Below are 20,291 nucleotides of genomic sequence, written 5' to 3' on the forward strand. Positions count from 1 at the left end.
TGTGTGTGTGTGTGTGTGTGTACCTGGTACTAGTAAATTTTGACCTTGTGGGGATATTTTTGAGGTCCCCATGAGGAAACAAGCTTCTAAATCATACAGAATGAGTTTTTTTGAGAAAGTAAAAATGCACAAAGTTTCCTGTAAGGGGTAGGTTTAGGGGTAGGGTTGGTGTAGGGCAATAGCACATACAGTTTGTACAGTATAAAAACCATTACGCCTATGGAATGTCCCCATAAAACATGGAAACACAACATGTGTGTGTGTGTGTGTGTGTGTGCTGCGTAGGTGATGGAGAGCTGCAGCAGTACGCCGACATCTTCAAGCAGAATCACATCACAGGACAGAGGCTGCTGCTGCTGTCCGAGACGGACATGAGAGATCTGGGTGTGACATCTAAAGGACACATCATACATCTGAAGGTACCAGGTTGCTTCCTCCAGAACATTTTTAAGTGCTAGCACTGGTGCTAGTGTGTAAACACACATGTAAATGTATTAGCACACTGAAGAGTGATATTTGAAATTGTTTAATTATTTTTTAATAATTAATTGTTACATTTGTTATTATGATTATTTCAAACTAGGCATGTGACAGTATCAAATTTCCATTTTGCGAAAATTGTTGAAGCTTTTATCACGGTATTATTGTTATCGTCTTATAACAAAAACAACTGAACATTTAAATACAATAAATCAATACACAAAAATGTATAAAGTAAACAAATGTTTCAAACTGATTAAAGTGCAAAAGAATGATAAAGAACCTCTAATTTTTCAGCAATGCTTAAACTGTGCTCAGAGGGTCCAGGATCTCAATATGAACAATATGAAGACCAAATGATTTGAGGAATGCCACATTCTTTTTGGAGAATGAAACTATATTTTAAACAATCGACTGATTCGTGTCTTGGAATTCTTTTTATTTCCAGCCAAGGAATTTTAGAAATGTCTGTGACAGCGTTGATATTTTAATGAAACTCAAATAATGAAATGAATAGTTTGTCTTCCTCTGGGATACGCTGGAAACTGACATCACACGTCTGGTCCTGTAAGGCATTCATCTGCGTGCTCCATCCATAGAGAGCCTGATTTGTTGAATGAATTACTCTAGATGTATATGACATATGCCAGAGTCATAAGTGATACACAATGGTATTAATTGTTGTTTTGCTGCTGAAAGTCCATAATTATGTTACATTCACACACAGCTGGTCATTGGCTGATTGTCAGTGCGCTGCATAAATCCATCTCGTGATGTTTTAAACAATATGTCAAATCTTTCTTTTTCAGACCGAAATTGAGAAACTTACCCACGACTACCTGAACCTGTTCCACTTTCCGCCGTTGATAAAGGCATGTGGTTTTTTGGTTTCATTGCTTCTTACATCAGAGTTGATGGGATTTTGCTTTTGAATAATCTCTACGCTGCTTTAGCTGAATTCTTCGTCGTCTGTCACGGTCACAGCTAATGCAGGTCTCCAGACTAACATTCGAGAGCAGTGGCACCAGCGCTACTAAATTTATGTGTGTGATGTGTGGGGTATTAAAAATTAAGATAATTGAATCATAAAACTACTATTGCTTTGCATTAATAAGTGCAGTTACTAATAATGATACACGTTTATTTCTTGGTAATGCATATTTGACAGTAAAGCACTGAGATTGAGTTGGGAAGCATACAACATTTACTTTTATTAAGAGTAACGTGCAAAATCTAATTTTGTATGTACTCTAATCTTATTAAATGCACCATTATTCTTCTACCATTATTCTTTAGTATTATACTGAACTGACCAAAAACTTCAGGGATTATAAAAGGAGCGCTTTGAAGAAATTCACAAATTGAAGAATTAATTTTTTTCAAGTCACTTTGTGACTTTTCTTATTTCATACACAAAAAAGTGCAAAACTTTTTGATATTTTATAATTGTGATTTTACAATATCACAAATAAAAAGTGGAAATGAATGACTCCTCTGCTGCCGTTTACTGGTTATAATGGTAATTTGATGTTACCTTTTTTATTTTAAATAAGTGTTTGTTTACCACAAAGTATATTTTGGTCATCCCATTAAAAATAACATTTAGAGCTTTAAAGTGACAAAAATCAATGCTTTAAAGTGACTGTTTGTTTCACACAAATAGTTGTGTGAAATACTTGAAAGTCATTGAAAAGTGCTTGAATTTCTCTCTCAAAAGGTTGTACAAACCCTGAAATGAATAATGTAATAACATTCGACTATTTCTGCCACAACACCATGCATGGTTATAGTTATCGTTACTACTTCTGGTTTGATCTCTCTAGATCTCAAAGCAACCTTAGAACTGATCAGAGCTGATAAACGGTCTGTGCTGTGCAGCTCAAATGAGTAGCGCAGTTTCGTTATGCTTTTGTTTCGTTTGCCCTTTGATGTTTCTCATATGCAACAGAAATGGCAGCGCTTATGAGTTGGTCGCACCAGTGTGACCGCTCACAAAATTTAGTCGCACCGGCAGAAAAAATGGTCGCAGTCTGGAGCCCTGTAATGTATTTACATGTTCATCCACTCTTAGGATGGTTTGGCCACTGAGGAAGCAGAGGAAGAGTGGAGGAAGACTGTAAATCTGGAGTTGGTGTTTGGGTATCACTGGAAAGCAGGCACAGGCCAAACGGTAAATCACACCACTACATGTGTGTCATAGTTACTGATAAATCTATGATACAAAACTCAATCCATAAAATATGCTGCGATGCTGTTATGCAGTTATGAGTGTTTTGAGTGGTTGTTTTGAGGGTTTTGTGGGTGGTTACCAAGGAGTTACTAGGTGGTTGCTAGGCTGTTGTTATGTGGTTGGTTGGGTGTCGAGGCTGTTGTTTGGTGAAAATCGTATGTGGACCAATGATGTAATGCTTAGTTTTTGTCATATCTATTAAATTATTCAAAATACATTAGAAATGCTGTTTAGTTTTTGCATTAAAATTTATTTTAATATTTTTGGAGCATAAAATCAAAAATGTTAGGGTGATAAAACTGCTCTGATATCATAATGAAGAAAAAAGCTTATTAAGAAAACCTTATTTAAGCATTAAGACATAATCTTTTAGAAAAAAAAATAGAAGTAATGTTTTATATTTTAATGTAAGTTATTTTATAACTTATACTTATCAAAACTGATTCACTGCTTATAAATATTTGAAAAACTTCAAAATGTAAATTTTGAAATTTTTCAAAAGTCAAATCATAGTCATGTCTGCTCTGATATCATAATGAAGAAAAAAGCTTATTAAGAAAACCTTATTTAAGTATTAAGACAATCTTTTAGAAAAAAAAAATAGAAATGTTTTATATTTTAATGTAAGTTATTTTATAACTTATACTTATCAAAACTGATTCACTGCTTATAAATATTTGAAAAACTTCAAAATGTAAATTTTGAAATTTTTCAAAAGTCAAATCATAGTCATGCGGTTCAACCAACTAGCATGCAGAGGTATGCAGAAAAAAAAGAGGTATGCAGACCCATGCAGACCCTCATGACTGTATGTCAGGGACAGTAAGTCTCTTAAAACATTGAATAACATTTTATGACAATGAAGCATTAATTCAGGTTGTAAAATGTCATGCGGTGCGACTCCCCAAAAATGTTTCTGAATTCAAAAATAATTTGATATTTGTAAAAACAAAAAAATAATAATAATAATAAATAACTTGAAATACATTTTTAAAAACTTTTTGGAAATTAATGATTGAGATGTGGACAATCACATGCATTCAAGAAAACTGATGTTTACAAAACATTTCAAATTGGAAATGGTACAAAGATGATTACATTTCCAAAAAAGAAAAGATTTTCCCTTGTCATTGACTCATGCCCGATCACTTAAAAAGAGTGTGGTTCTCTTTAATGTATGTAAACCCTAAGATTTCTTGGTTATTTGCTGTCATTATTTTTGCATCACGGTCTGTGTATCATCTCCTGTGTTAACAGGGGGCTTTTGTTGGAGATGTGATGTCTTGTCATAACTGCGATGTTTTGTCGCAATTGCAGTGCTCCTCGATTTGAAGTTGTCTTCCTCAAAGATGCCTGTTATCGGCCTCCTCCGAAGACAGACCACTGTCTCGCTAAACGCATTTTCAGTTCCCAAGCCTCTTGTTTTTGTTCCTCTTTTTCGTTCTCTTAAAAAAGGCCGCGAGAGATAAATAATTTTTCATCCAAGACGACGCATAGCATCCACCCCCTCTTGCCGGCGAGCCTTTGTTTGGGCCCCTGACACAAGAGAGCGACTGCGTCTTCACTTGCCGTTTGAATTTAATCAAAAATTTAGCCAGAAGTCATTTTCTTTTTAAAAGGCAAATGTTATTTAATCTTTCAGCTGTTCATTGTCCCATCATAAATAGTCCCCTTTCAAGGCGTGCGGCGGGGCTGAAGCGGGGCCGCTAATTGCCTCCTATTTCTCTGACATGTGGTGGTTTGGTTGGGAGGAAGCTCAGCGGGAAGAAGGAAACAGGAGTCTGAGAAAATGAGAGCTAATTATTTTCCCCTGCCTGGTGTCAGCCTCCGTGTCAGCCTTGTTTTTACAAACTGCAAGGTTTTTTGCACTAAATAAAACAAACCCGAGTTTTTTTTTTGCGCCTTTTTTGCTCGCTCTCTCTCTCCGTCTCCATCTCTCTCTCTTTCCTGGCGGTGTCGTGGTACCAGCTGCACTTCTCAAAGCCTAAATGAGACCCAGCGATTGTGCTTTGCCCATCTGACAGCACAGAGTGTTTCTGTTAATGAGGATATCAGGGCTTAGTCGCCAGAAAGGTGCTGAATTATGTATGAGGTGTCATTAGACGCTTACCACGCTGGCCATCATTACCGCACATTGTTTCTGCCGCTGCTGTTAGGCAGGGCTAACGTTTGGCAAACGCTTGGTCAGCGCTCGGCCGACGTGTTACTGGACGCCTTTAAGCCCCGTCCAAAACAAACAGGGACGCGTTCACGATTGCCTTTTCACGCTTCCTCGCCTCTCACACCATGTAGAGCGCTCGTGCTCTGTCGAGATGTTGTGGAAATGTGAACGGCCACGTGCTTTAAGCTGTTACCTTTGACCTCAGCGCCGGGCTGGCAGATTGGACGGATCATTACCGCTCTGCCCAGCACGCTCGGCTCAGCCGTGTCTAGCATGGCCTCTCGGTAAGGGGCCTCATCTCCATTGCTAATGTGAATGAGAATGGATGTTAAGGTCTCTCGCTCTTGTTATGCCTGCATGAGAAACGAACACGGCCGCTTCTCTGCACTCTGATCTCTCATAGCTTCAGTCTTCACATCATTCTGTCTCAGAAGCATGTGTGTGTGAATGAATACTCTCCCGTTGACATTCAAGCATTCATTCTCACGCTTGGCTTCCTCCAGGATATGTTTGCATTTACACGCCACACCTCAATGCCGCATGGCTTAACAACAGAGCAAAGTTCAACATTATCTGTAACACTCGACAAGCTAGTGTTAAATGTGTCAATTTATAAGCATTCATCGGTTGTCCTATTGTACGTATTCAAGGCCCAGAGACACCGAACCATCATAAAAGAACGAAATGCTGACTTTGTTTGCGTATTATGTCGCCTGTGTCTTGGCCAAAAAAGCTGTGCTTGAACACACCGCAAATACTATAGCCAGTGGCCAACTAGCATGTAACTCTCCATACCAGCAGGTGGCAGTAGACTGTATGTCAATCAAAAGGAAACCAGAACTAGAACTGCAGATATTCAAACTGTAAACAAAGAAGTGCTTAATGTTGGGTCCGAGTCCACCTCGACGAGTCAAGAGTTGAGTCCTAGTCCTTAACCAATTGAGTTTGAGAGGGAGACGTTTATTAATGTCTTTTTATTACACGGCTCTGTGGAATACTTGATTCTTATTGGTCAATCGCGCCATCCAGCGGTATGTTATTCCCAGATGACAACCGCCAAATTGAATAGCACACCGCTCATCCGGGTACTACGAGTTATCTTGACTGGTACTACTTATATGCTTAACGAGTCACTCTGCTATCGTTGACTGTCTGGCGCCATCTTGTGACTGAAAACACTTAACCACCGCGTGTTACAATGGAAGACTTCAGCATTAATTTCAACATATATGGTAAAAACAAATCTTTTTAGCCGCTTTGCGTCGGGGTCTTGATCACCCTGTCGGGGTTTATTCTGAGATAACAACCGGCTGGATGTACATTATCCCTTACTTATCTTAATATTATGCTGTTACTTATTTTTTTAACTTTCGTGTTACACGTGGCATGGATTTGTCTGTACACCCAAGTCCGTCCAAATCCAAGTTAAACTATCACCAAATGCTCAGATGAGATGTCAACTCTGCGTGGTCCATCTTGACCTTGTTGTTTGCTTGTTTTCGTCACTTACATTATTCTGCTTGTACACTGGTTCGTTAAGCTGAACAGCCAATCAGAGTGGTCTCTCTCATCAACAGGCTTCGTCGCCAATTCAACATGCACTAGAAAGTTTCATCCTTGTCCAGTGTCCCCGCTATTTCTCTCCAGAAGTCATCACCGATAAAAGTATCTTGTACTTGTTTAAGCTAGAGTTGCGTGGATCTCACTGGGCTCACACAAGCGCTCTTCAACACAAGTCTTTATTGCTGTTGCCGTTTCCAGTTGTTGTTCTGCTTCTTCTGTTTCATTTTCGACTGTGAAACAATGGTTCGGGGCAGTGCAAAAAATTCAAGGTGCATGTGCCATTTATATGGGTTAGAAAACGTCTGAACGCATATAAAGCTGCTGATGAAATTTCCATTACAAATACCCTAGTTTAGTGTACGCGTAAAAAAAAAAAATGTAGACTTTAGACTTAAAAGGGGCATTGAATGAAATTTGCACTTTTTTAGCTTTTTTTTTGCATTTGTGTGCCAGCTCAGAAAAACTGAAAAGAAAACACGCAGCCAGTTTGTTATGGGCTGTCTGAGTCTGAAACTGTGTCATCCAGCGAGCCGTTTCAATTTGCAGCCGGTTTCTACATAGACAGCTAGCTATTTGAATAAGACCACCTCTGAGCCATATACGGAGTCCAAGGCAGCAATTCATGTGTCTTGTGTCAGCACACACGCCCCACAGAAGAGAGGGGTGGGGTGAGCAGAGCTCATTATCATTTAAAGAGACATGCACTGAGAGCTGTTTTTGACAAAGTTAAAAGGGTGTTGTTTTACACAACCATTGAGGAATTGTAACCAAAGTATGTTACAGACATTTCATGAAGACCCTAAAGAATCATAGCAACCTGTAGAAAATTGGCATCGGATGTCTCCTTTAAAAGAGGGGGCAACCACTGCAGAAACACCCTGGCAACCACCCAGAATTCCTCTGGAGCTGTATAGCAGCATGCCAAATACTCAGAATAGTTGACAGGCAAGCATCACTCAAATTGAATGACACCTCAACTCATGAAACTTATGAGGGGAGGTTTTGCTATTTGTGATCAGTGAACAACGGCTCTGTGTAGTTAATGCTGCTCAATGTGAAAGCCCGCAGGTGATGGAGATTTACCGCTGATTACAGAACCGGCTTTACTGACAAGATGCGCGTTAAATATCGCATGCGATTTATCGTGCAGCCCTACTTGAGAGTAGCCAAAACACCCTAGAAACCACATAGCAATGCACTAAAACACACCCAGAACACCTTAGCAACGTCCTGGCAATCACCCACAAGTTTTGTATGGGGAAGAAGTGACAGAAAATTAGAATTTTTATCAATTAGCAATTTTCTAAGCATTTAGAATTTAAAGTTTTGACCCGGAAATGTGAAAATCTATTTAGATTAAAGAGTACAGGGCAGATTCACCCTGGTTTGTGCTTTGCAAAAAGAGCCAATAAAGCTCAAGTGTGTTCTTAATACCCATTATCGTCCTCTAGGTTGTGCTGTTGGGTTATATCACCCTCAAACAGCTAAAATCATACAGTCTACATTTCTGTTTGTTGAAAACATGCATCATGTTTATGGCCACATTTACCTATACATGATGCTACACTTTAACCTCATTCTACCGACTGTTGTCTCATCTGTATCTCTGTCTTTCTGACCTCCGCAGGACTGCAAATGGAAAATGTATATGGAGCTTGATGGGGATGAGGTGGCAATAGCATATATCAAAGACGTGTCCTTTAATGCCAACAGACCAGATGTAGATATATTAAAGATGACCAAGGTGGGAAATGTCATATAACACTGTAAATTACGTCTCCATTTGAGGAATGCAGCAGACTGAGGTCGTATAGCTAAGATGACTGTGTCGTTATGCTTCCTCACAACTATGTTTACTCCACCAACACAAGTTTTAAATGTGTTGCGAGTAGAAAGAAGACCCGATGCATGTTATGATGCTGTCAAGGCTTTCAGTCTTAGGTTGATGTGCTTTACTGTTTGTGGTAAAATCTAAATTACTCTCCAGCCTCCGTTTGTGATGGATAAATGGATCGTCGGAATATCTGGCACACAAACCGTTGACTGCACAGTAAACTATGAGGTAAGTACTAGACAAAAGACTACAACCACAGTACAGTCAACATGAAATAGCACTTTATTTTACAGTCTTGTTCTGCATGTATTTACTACATACACTGAACAAAATTATAAACGCAACACTTTTGTTTTTGCCCCCATTTTTCATGAGCTGAACTCAAAGATCTAAGACTTTTTCTAAGTACACAAAAGGCCTATTTCTCTCAATTATTGTTCACAAATCTGTCTAAATCTGTGTTAGTGAGCACTTCTCCTTTGCCAAGATAATCCATCCACCTCACAGGTGTGGCACATCAAGATGCTGATTAGACAGCATGATCATTGCACAGGTGTGCCTTAGGCTGGCCACAATAAAAGGCCACTCTAAAATGTGCAGTTTTACTGTATTGGAGGGGTCCGGGGGGGGGTCCGAAAACCAGTCAGTATCAGGTGTGACCACCATTTGCCTCACGCACTGCAACACATCTCCTTCGCATAGAGCTGATCAGGTTGTTGATTGTGGCCTGTGGAATGTTGGTCCACTCCTCTTCAATGGCTGTGCGAAGTTGCTGGATATTGGCAGGAACTGGAACACGCTGTCGTATACGCCGATCCAGAGCATCCCAAACATGCTCAATGGGTGACATGTCCGGTGAGTATGCTGGCCATGCAAGAACTGGGATGTTTTCAGCTTCCAGGAATTGTGTACAGATCCTTGCAACATGGGGCCGTGCATTATCATGCTGCAACATGAGGTGATGGTCGTGGATGAATGGCACAACAATGGGCCTCAGGATCTCGTCACGGTATCTCTGTGCATTCAAAATGCCATCAATAAAATGCACCTGTGTTCGTTGTCCATAACATACGCCTGCCCATAACATACCAAATCCAAGTTAAACTATCACCAAATGCTCAGATGAGATGTCAACTCTGCGTGGTCCATCTTGACCTTGTTGTTTGCTTGTTTTCGTCACTTACATTATTCTGCTTGTACACTGGTTCGTTAAGCTGAACAGCCAATCAGAGTGGTCTCTCTCATCAACAGGCTTCGTCGCCAATTCAACATGCACTAGAAAGTTTCATCCTTGTCCAGTGTACCCGCTATTTCTCTCCAGAAGTCATCACCGATAAAAGTATCTTGTACTTGTTTAAGCTAGAGTTGCGTGGATCTCACTGGGCTCACACAAGCGCTCTTCAACACAAGTCTTTATTGCTGTTGCCGTTTCCAGTTGTTGTTCTGCTTCTTCTGTTTCATTTTCGACTGTGAAACAATGGTTCGGGGCAGTGCAAAAAATTCAAGGTGCATGTGCCATTTATATGGGTTAGAAAACGTCTGAACGCATATAAAGCTGCTGATGAAATTTCCATTACAAATACCCTAGTTTAGTGTACGCGTAAAAAAAAAAAATGTAGACTTTAGACTTAAAAGGGGCATTGAATGAAATTTGCACTTTTTTAGCTTTTTTTTTGCATTTGTGTGCCAGCTCAGAAAAACTGAAAAGAAAACACGCAGCCGGTTTGTTATGGGCTGTCTGAGTCTGAAACTGTGTCATCCAGCGAGCCGTTTCAATTTGCAGCCGGTTTCTACATAGACAGCTAGCTATTTGAATAAGACCACCTCTGAGCCATATACGGAGTCCAAGGCAGCAATTCATGTGTCTTGTGTCAGCACACACGCCCCACAGAAGAGAGGGGTGGGGTGAGCAGAGCTCATTATCATTTAAAGAGACATGCACTGAGAGCTGTTTTTGACAAAGTTAAAAGGGTGTTGTTTTACACAACCATTGAGGAATTGTAACCAAAGTATGTTACAGACATTTCATGAAGACCCTAAAGAATCATAGCAACCTGTAGAAAATTGGCATCGGATGTCTCCTTTAAAAGAGGGGGCAACCACTGCAGAAACACCCTGGCAACCACCCAGAATTCCTCTGGAGCTGTATAGCAGCATGCCAAATACTCAGAATAGTTGACAGGCAAGCATCACTCAAATTGAATGACACCTCAACTCATGAAACTTATGAGGGGAGGTTTTGCTATTTGTGATTGTATTTACCATTTTCACCTAGCAGTTTTTTTTCCCCAGAAATTCCTGAAAAAATCCTGTATACTTACACTGAAAGAGGGAGTTAGAAGACCATAATATCATGGAGATGACTTGAGAGTAGGGCTGCACGATAAATCGCATGCGATATTTAACGCGCATCTTGTCAGAAAGCCGGTTCTGTAATCAGCGGTAAATCTCCATCACCTGCGGGCTTTCACATTGAGCAGCATTAACTACACAGAGCCGTTGTAAAACAAAAAAAAACTAAAAAATAAATAAAAAAACAAAAGTGTTGCGTTTATAATTTTGTTCAGTGTACTTACTATAGTAATTAGTAAAGGTACTAACCCTCAACTCAACCCTGAACAAAACCTAAAACCTTAACCCATGTTAAGCCCATGTAGTTACCTTATATAACTCACAACTTTCTTGGGTAAGTACACCAAAGTACAGTGCATATACTTGCATAAAATAAAGTGCAACCAAAACTTCCGAAATGTGCCTTTTTTATAGTGAAACTGCATAGTCTATAAGAAAAAATTGTAAGATGAGACTTAATTTTAATCAATGGTTAAAAACTACTGCAACAAAAGTGGCAGAGCAAGTTTTGATGAAAGATTTATTTTTACTTTGAAATAATGGAAGATGTGCGCAATAACCTTGTGAAAAAGTACTATTTAGTATACTTTAAAAAGAGGACTTATTACAGAAATAATATATTTTAAAAGATTATACTGAATGCATGTTAAATGTAATTTCAAAATGTATTTCATGATAACTTTTCTTGACATATGGTGTATGTACTGACAAGCATTTATGGTAAATAAAATATACTTTAACATAATTTCTATTAAAACTTGCTTGTCAGGTATTTAAATATATTTGTAATTATGAAGCTGCAATTTAGTGCATTTAAAATATATTACATTGAAATGTGATTTTGTACAACACATTGCAGTTAAAATTATAATCCAGTACTTTACATGTGCTTTAGTATATTAGTCAACAAAACAAAATAAATGCATTTCTTTGAAGCACGACAAAAGATCAATAAAACATAATGATTTAAAATGGACTTAAAGTATAACTTTTAATTTGATGAATTATTTCAAAATGCACTTTTTAAAAGTGTACTGAAGTGTGAAACGGGCGTTAACATGAACTCTCTTTAAGTACACTTGAGTGGCCTTTAATTTCATTAATATAAGTACAATTAAAAATATACTTTTAAGATTTGAAGTACACGACAAGTGCACATTTAATACTTTTTCACCAGGGTATGAATGCAAATTAAGAAAGTAAATGTTCGATTTTAATTTCATGTTACATATAAAATAGATGTTAAAGGCAACATTTCACTTGACATTTCTTTATTTTATTGTACTTTCAGGTAGTAAACTGATGTGATGTCTGTCGTTGTGATTTAGTAGTATAACCCGTTTCATAAAACTCCTTATGTGCAAAAAAATAGTGTACAATTATTTGGGATATTTTGTAGTTAATTGAATGCAGCATTTTCAAATGTGCCATTAAGGTTATAAGGGGACATGTTTCAACTGGTAGCTTGTCTCCTGCCAGAGTAACGTGAGATCTCCTAAGTGCACGAGACATGAGCACAGAGTGCAGTGGAGACCAGACAGTGGGAGGGACGTGATCAGACCTGTAGAGCTGGCCATTGAGACGGCGCCGAACATCAGGGAAGGTTACAACAGAAGCAGGTCCAACTCAGGTAATACAATACTGATTAGGAGAGTTTGCTTGGTGTCATATTCAAATTAATTATATTCAACTTTCTTTTGAAAGTCAATATAATTATTTTTTTTTTTACACAAAATTGTATGTTGCATGCATTGATCATTCAACCCAAGTTTTGCTAAGACAAATATATATTCAATTTAAAATATATTAAAATATAAAAACAATAAATTGTATTTTAATTTATAGGTAAACTAACTAGTTCCTACTGAGTAATAGCTTAATTTGGGCAATATTTGCAATACTGTTACTTTATTTTGTATGTTTTTATTTAAGTATTTATTTTTATTTATTTATTTAATTTTATTTTACCATTTTTGGCTGTTGTATTTGGAAATAAAAATAAAAGCAATTACAAATTACAAACATTTTGATATCAGGGTTGCAAAAATTGCAAACCCCACATGAAATGAACAAAAATAAACCAGCTGAAATGATATTTAGTTTGGCCTTCCGAGATTTAATGTCCTTTCAGCCCTATTTTGCATATTCATGGAAAATGTCTTGGTTTGTCATTCTGGTCCTTGATCAGGCGTTGATCCCAGATGGATTCACAGTCTGAGAATGAAGCAGATTAGAGAGCATGCTGCCCCGGAGTCCACAGGCAAGATGACCCTCCCTCAGTTCCTGTCTGTCATCGGGAGCCAGTCATCGTACGCCGCTGCTGTGAGGAGATCGCCCAATCGCAGCCCTCTCACTCCATGGACAGACTCGCGGAGTTCCTCTCCCACCCTTTCTGTCAAACTCTCCACTATCCATCTGGGGTCAAAGGGCAGCAGCCCATCCAGCACGACATCTGAGAGCACCTCGGAGCGAGAGCGGCCCCCTAGTGCTGGAGCTAAACACAACTACAACAGAAAAACATACTATGACCACACGTTTAAAATCACTGGAGGAGGAAGAGGAGAAGCAGAAGCCAGAAGGTTTAATCAGATATCACAGAGAGGATCCAGAGGCATCCAACATGCTGGACGGCCACGAAACTACAACTCTTGCATAACGCCATCTAACCACCAACGCCCAATACCAGGGATGTCAGTTGTCACTGAGGGGGTGAAGCAGAAAGGGGCGTCTGAAGAGGCCGGGTCTGGTGATGGGGACTGGATCAAAGTAGAAAGAAAGAAATCTAATAAACAGGAACATAAGCATCAGGAAGTGAGGCAGACCAGAGGCCGGCCGCGCAGAGGAGGGAGAGGTGGTGGGCGTGGCCGAAGTTGAGCGTTTATAAAGCGTTAGGCTGATAGAAGGGGTTAATAATGAATCACGTTTGATCTACTGTAAGGGCTGGAGAGCTGGTTTGTAACCAAAGCACTTAACCCCGGTTGTTCTTAGGGGATTGTTGGTGTACTGTAAGCAGTGGCGCAAAAAGGGGGTATGCAGTATATGCAGTGCATAGGGGCACCGCACGGAGGGGCCAAAATCATTCTGTGAAAATCTTCTTTAATAAAATGTTATAAATAATCAAAAGCTTAGTTGTTGAAAAAATAATGCAATTGAACATTTATATTTAATGGTTGTTTCACATTTTAATGAGTTCAAAAATGTATTTATTATAAACTGAGTACATATCAACTGTTCACCCAAAAAAACAATGCATTAATGAGGACAGCAATGTCTAAGTGAACTAACAGAGATGGGTAAGCTTACCTCTAAAAAAACCAGTAAGTCGAGATATGTTTGTGAATGTTTGGTTTACATTTGAGAGAAACTGAGAAGATTGTTAGCAAGGATGCAGACTAGTCAGCTTTCGCCGAAAATTTACGCTTTAAATTCCAAGTAGGCCATTTGTGTTGATCTGACGAGTTTTTTTAAAAGCTCTTGATACTTCATTCTTCAGTACAAAAAAATGAGATTTTTTTTAATGTTATAATAATGATTTTATAATGTCTAAATGTAAATCTAAAAGCAAAATGCAGGGGGGAAAAATAAACTATATTATGGAGTGGAACTGGTAATTATGACAATGAGCGATCCTCTGCAGCCATCTACTGGTTATAGTGGGAATATATTTTAATAGTGTTTATTTTCCACCAGGTGGCAGAAATCTTCCACTTAAAGCATGGCAAATTTCTCATTAATTATCTCTACAAGTAAAAATGAAAAATATGCACATTCATTAAAGTGAATTTTACATATAGTGTTCTCATTTTATATAAAATATACAAAAATATGAATAACTTTGAGGCAAATGAATAAAAAAAAAAACGTAAATCCATCCAAAATAGCCTAACCAAAAAGTGAGCAATATTACATGTGTAGAAAAAAAAAAAAAAAGGGTTACTGGGTTTTTGGTCATTGACTTGCAGACAGTTTTCTGTGGGGGTTAGTGTTAGGGGATAGAATATACATGGGGGTACCATCACTGATCTTGCATACCCCTCAGCAAATGTGTGGTTGCGCCCCTGACTTTAAGTACACTTCAATAAAAGCATCTTCTAAATTGACACTGATAAAGGGTAAAAGTTCACCATGAAATGAATATACTGATCTTAAATGTCAAATTATTATGCATTTTCTGAAAATTGTCTCTGCTCTTTTATTGCTGACATTACCTTCCCAGGTTTAAACTTGAATTTGCCTCTCTTGTGCTCACTGATTTTCTTTTATTTCTTTTTTTAAAGAGTTTCTTGCTATGCTAAATACTTAAGTGATCATAACTGAGGACTTTTTCTATTAAACTGTTTATGGAAGATTATTTCATTTATATGATATTAAAGATTTATTTATTATATTGGTGGAATTTTAAACTTTTGTCAATTTATGAGATATTAATAAAATGTCAACCTTAAAGTTACTCTGCTTGTTTGATCTAGTCAGCATTTCGCGCGATTTATGTGTCCTTATGCAAATGAGCTCTGAGGTTTGGCGCCACAGCTAAAGATCCTGTAAGCGCATGTAAAGCCAAATAAACATGGTTTTATTCACTTTTATTCAAATAACCCAGGACTTCTAATACGATTATATCAACAAGTGTATACTCGACTCATAATAATAAAAAAATGGATAATGCAGCTCTTGAATCTTCAGCCTGTTCGATTGCGTTACTGTGTAAGTTTACGGAGCTTCCAAGACTCGCGTGCGGCGCGGAAGAGAGTCACGCCTCTTCAAGAATTACCCGCCAACTTCCAGACTAAACTCCGCGCCACAGGACAGACAGACACATTCACAGAGGACTCAGACGCATTGTAAACTTACACACCTTCAAGTCACAGCGAGCTCGACACAATGCGCTCCAAGGTACAGTCAAATATATCAGCTTTTGTTTTCTAGAGACCTGCTGTTGTATGTGTGGGTTTTTGTGTTTTCTGAATGAATAATGCTCTCGTGGCGTGTGTAAAGTTTGTTTCAACGCTATAAATGAGTGAAATCAACCGTTCGAACGATTCTGAACGATTAATCATGTCATTTCTTTGTTTGGTAACGTTACATAACTGTTACATGTATTGGTTAGTACTGCTGGTTTAGTAAAATAGTATGCTTGTGTTTAGTGGGGGCAGGGGTCGTCCCAAACTTTAGAAAAACGTGAACAATATTTGTTTGTAAAGTAAAATGGTAAGACTTTTCAATAAGGTTCATTAGTTAACTACTTTAATTAACATGAACTAAGAATGAACAATACTTCTACAGCATTTATTAATCTTAGTTTGTTAATTCCAACATTTACTAATGCATTATTAAAATCAAAAGTGTTGCTTGTTAACAGTAGTTAATGCACTGTGAGTTAACATGAACAACTTTATTTTTATTAACAAAGATTAATAAATACTGTAATGTTCATTGTTTGTTCATGTTAGTTAATACATTAACTAATGGTACCTTATTCTAAAGTGTTACGGAGTAAAACTTACCAATATTATGAAAGGAATTTACTGTTTGTTGACCCACTAAAGTTTAAAGAAAATTGCTCAACGTTATACAAGTAATTGTTAACAGTAGTTAATGCACTGTGAGTTAAATGAACAACTTTATTTTTATTAACAAAGATTAATAAATACTGTAATGTTCATTGTTTGTTCATGTTAGTTAATACATTAACTAATGGTACCTTATTCTAAAGTGTTACGGAGTAAAACTTACCAATATTATGAAAGGAATTTACTGTTTGTTGACCCACTAAAGTTTAAAGAAAATTGCTCAACGTTATACAAGTAACTTGTTCTTGCAAAAATAACTTAAAAGTGTAAAAATAACCGAATTGATTTACCCAGTTCTTAAGAGGTTAAATGTCTAGTATTCATGGTCTCCAGAAAGATGTTTGAACCGAGCCGGATTCACTTTCACTTCTCACCCATCTGCACGCCTTTATTTTATATTCTTATCTAATGATTTCCAGCGTTTACCCACTTTAAATTGCCATTACTTGCAATGTAGAGGAATATGAGAAAATGTTCCCAAGTTGCATGTCTGAAACTGATCTCTACTGAACGCCAGACTGATCTGGGCAGGTTTTATTTGGCGTGTCTGCTGGACTCTTCATGAATGGTTTGTATGTTGTGCGCAGAGGCAGCAGGCGTCCCCCCCCTCCACCAGAATGAACCTGCGCAGTTACAGGAGCACTGCTGTGGTTCCCATGGAAACCTCCTCCTCTTCCTCCGACGACAGCTGTGACAGTTTTGGATCTGATGGTTTTGGGACCTCGGTCTGACATGAGCTTATCCATACATAAAACTGACCTTACAGATGCCCAAATGATCCAAGACCATTCTCTATACCTCCCTCTTAAAGTCATTTGATGGTATGAATGTTTTGCCTTGCTTTTTATAGAAGAGGCCACTGAGACAGACGAGAAGGTCGGCTCCGATTGAGAAAGTGTTTGATGTTTTACCTGTGACGGAGGAAGAGGATGCGTGCAGCGGTTATGAGAAAGACCTGAACGACGACATGACAGAAATGGTTTGTAACCACAGGAAACACTTCAGTCTCTGCTTGTTGCTTTATCATATAATGGCTTTGAAAGGATGAATATGTTCAATAAATCAAGTGTTTTTTTCCTTCAGAAAATGGACTCTGATTCTGAGACCTGTTCGCCTCCCAGAAAAACTCGCAAATCGTTCACGCTCAGAGTGGCCATGAAGTTCCCCAACAAACGAGCCAGTCCTTCAAAGCCAGTGTCGCCTGAGTCCAAACCCAAACCTAAACCAAAAGACCCCAACTCTGAGGGCGAGAACTTCATGCTGAAGAGAGCGCTGAATATCAAAGAGAACAAAGCTATGGTGAGGAAGTCAACTTCTACATGCGAGCATTGTGCCTTTTTCATTTTCATTTTCTTTTCATTTTTGAAAAGGTAACGTAGTATGTAGCCAGCCCTAGATATTAGTATGCCTTTATCTATTTCAAGTTTGAATGTAATTCTAATGATAATAATTTTGATTAGTTTGAGTATGAATCCAGTTTTAACAGAATTGTGATCTCTTCCTTGTAGCTTGCTAAGCTAATGGCAGAGCTGGATAAGGTTCCTGGACTCATTCCCAGGAAGGCTGCTTTGTCACAGGGCAATACGGTAAGATTTTAGAGTGCTGCTGTAAAAAAAAAAAGGTTGACTACAATTATATTAATGCTATAACTGATGATAAAATGACACTAATAAATTTATTACTAACAACAATTACTGTGAATAACTTGTTAATGCAAATAAATTAATACTAATAATATTATGAAATAATACTAAATTATTATGAACAATACGATACTAATTTAGATTATTATTATTAGTTCTTGTTGTTTAACTTGATTTTGATTTAATTTCTTTTTCCCCTTCTCTCCCTGCACAGCCTCGCCGTGCTCCACGCCGCTCTCTGGACCCCAATAGCGCTCGCCGGCGAAACCCGGAGCGAACGTCACGTCCTCACACACGTTCACGGTCACTGGTAGATGGACCACCCTCCCCCCCTCCAGAGGAAGAAACAGACGACAAATACAGCCTGGTCCGCAGAAACCGAAATTACGACGATGATGATGATGAAGAAGAAGAGGAGGTGCGTTTCGGCCTTTAATAGCAAGAGATGTTTTTTATTCCCGTTCCTGTGTGTATGTTGAAATTATAAACTACTGTTCAAAAGTTTGGGTTGGTATTATTAATTTTAATTTATTTTCTAATTTATAATTTAATTTAAATATATATATATATATATATGTTTTTTTAAGGGGTCATATGATGCGATTTCAAGTTTTCCTTTCTCCGTTACAAGCTGTTTGTGAACCGATAAGATCCCTAAAGTTGCAAAGACTAAAGTCTCAAACCCAAAGAGATATTCTTTAAAAGTTAAGACTGGTCCACGCCCCCCTAAAACGGCTCGTTCTAACACGCCCCCACATGTCTACGTCACGATGTGGGAAGATTTGCATAACGCCACCCAAATGTTCACGCAAAGAAAGAAGGCGTAACTTTCATTCTCGCTGTAGCATTGTTGCCGCTGCCATGTCGTGGAGACGCGGTCTGTTTCGTTGTGAAAGCGAAACTACTTTGTTTGGGACCGATGAGCTTTATAAAAATCGATGCGTTTCAGAAAGGCGGGGCATAGAGGAGAAACAATAATGTACAGTATGTGGAAAATAATGTGTTTTTTGAACCTTAAACCGCATAAACACATTTCATTACACCAAATACACAAAATAATGCTATTTTTTTAGCAACGTCATATGACCCCTTTAAGTCTACTTGAATATATTTTAAAATGCAACTTGATGCAAAGCTGAATTTTCAGCATGATTACTCCAGTCTTCAGCAGTGTTGGTGGTAACACATTACAGGTACCGTGAGTTACGTAATCAGATTACTTTTTTCCAAATAACTAGTAAAGTAACGCATTACTTTTAAATTTACATCAAAATATCTGAGTTACTTTTTCAAACAAGTTACACAAGTTACTTTGTTTTCCCATTTATTCACTGACTCCTCTCCTGTCCCTTGTCGAGAGAAATTAGGTGAGGTGCAGAGGCACTTCCTTCAGCCTGAGCCTTATTCATTTCACTTTTGGTGTGATTGGTGTGACGCTAAAAATATAACTTTAGGGTTTTTTTGTTATTATAAATAAGCAAGCCCAACTTGGGTGACTTGGGTGAAAAAAGTAACCATGCATTACTTTCCAAATAGTTACTTTTTATGGAGTAATGCAATATTGTAATGCATTACTTTTAAAAGTAACTTTCCCCAACACTGGTCTTCAGTGTCACATGATCCTTCAGATATCATTATGATTTGCTGATTAAGAAATGTTTTTTTTATCAGTGTTGAAAACGGTTGTGCTTAAGACTTATTTTAGGAACATTATAATGTATTTACTGCCACTTTTTAGCAAGAATTCATTAAATTGATCAAGTTTTCACTTCTTTGAAAAGGAGAAAAAGGAGAATCCCCAACCTGAGCTTTTGAACAGTAGTGTACATGCAGTCTCAAGCTTTAATGTTTTGTCTGTTTTGTCAAAGGTGAGTGCCTCTGTATTGTTTCTTTTTTTTTTTTATTCCCCCCCTCCTTGTGTGTGAGCAGAAGGAGCCACGTCGGCGTAGTTACAACAGCACTCTGACGATTCCTCATGTCGTGAGGCCTGTGGAGGAAATCACTCGGGCTGAACTGGACAACATCTGTGTCAACGCCAGAGAGAAGATTTACAACCGGGCCACTGTAAGTCTCCTTCAGCATGATGCTTTTACCATCACAACACCTGTTCCATACCCAAGCCTTCATTTCTCCGCTCGTTTGAAGCGCTGCAGACTCTTCATGAGCGTGTGGGCTGTGCTTTTGTCCGACAGGGATCCACCTGCCATCAGTGTCGGCAAAAAACAACCGACACCAAGACCAGCTGCCGCAACCCAGAATGCGTGGGAGTTCGTGGGCAGTTCTGCGGGCCTTGTCTCAAGAACAGATATGGAGAAGACGTCCGTGATGCCCTCCTGAGCCCGGTTAGTGACGTTTTCCATTCAGTCTTAATGCACATTGTGAAAGCAGAGAAACAGTTGTGACTAGCTAGTTTGTTTCCACAACAATGCATCGTACTATGGTGGTTAATCAGCGAGTT

At 38.4% G+C, this 20,291-nt stretch overlaps 2 protein-coding genes across 4 annotated transcripts in view; both read left to right on the forward strand.

The window, feature by feature from the left end:
- Window positions 1–13,720, forward strand: part of LOC107718456 (mitogen-activated protein kinase kinase kinase MLT-like) — a 24,540-nt gene extending 10,820 nt beyond the window's left edge. Inside the window, exons 6-12 of the mRNA XM_016525535.1 lie at window positions 286–419; window positions 1,290–1,352; window positions 2,552–2,650; window positions 8,062–8,178; window positions 8,422–8,496; window positions 12,100–12,250; window positions 12,809–13,720. Of these exons, the coding sequence (XP_016381021.1) occupies window positions 286–419; window positions 1,290–1,352; window positions 2,552–2,650; window positions 8,062–8,178; window positions 8,422–8,496; window positions 12,100–12,250; window positions 12,809–13,494 (1,325 nt within the window). The 3' untranslated portion in view covers window positions 13,495–13,720. The remainder of the gene's footprint in view (window positions 1–285; window positions 420–1,289; window positions 1,353–2,551; window positions 2,651–8,061; window positions 8,179–8,421; window positions 8,497–12,099; window positions 12,251–12,808) is intronic.
- Window positions 13,721–15,273: 1,553 nt separating this feature from the next.
- The window catches only part of cdca7a (cell division cycle associated 7a), a 7,660-nt gene continuing 2,642 nt past the window's right edge, over window positions 15,274–20,291 (forward strand). Inside the window, exons 1-8 of one of the 3 annotated variants that reach the window (XM_016525529.1) lie at window positions 15,274–15,513; window positions 16,778–16,915; window positions 17,041–17,169; window positions 17,274–17,489; window positions 17,699–17,776; window positions 18,048–18,251; window positions 19,763–19,897; window positions 20,026–20,175. In XM_016525529.1, the coding sequence (XP_016381015.1) occupies window positions 15,502–15,513; window positions 16,778–16,915; window positions 17,041–17,169; window positions 17,274–17,489; window positions 17,699–17,776; window positions 18,048–18,251; window positions 19,763–19,897; window positions 20,026–20,175 (1,062 nt within the window). In that variant the 5' untranslated portion in view covers window positions 15,274–15,501. The remainder of the gene's footprint in view (window positions 15,514–16,777; window positions 16,916–17,040; window positions 17,170–17,273; window positions 17,490–17,698; window positions 17,777–18,047; window positions 18,252–19,762; window positions 19,898–20,025; window positions 20,176–20,291) is intronic. The other 2 variants (XM_016525530.1, XM_016525528.1) reach the window with 2 other exon arrangements.

Source organism: Sinocyclocheilus rhinocerous, unplaced genomic scaffold (assembly GCF_001515625.1).
Source record: "Sinocyclocheilus rhinocerous isolate Xijiao unplaced genomic scaffold, SAMN03320098_v1.1 scaffold2077, whole genome shotgun sequence".
NCBI classification, from domain to species: Eukaryota; Metazoa; Chordata; class Actinopteri; order Cypriniformes; family Cyprinidae; genus Sinocyclocheilus; species Sinocyclocheilus rhinocerous.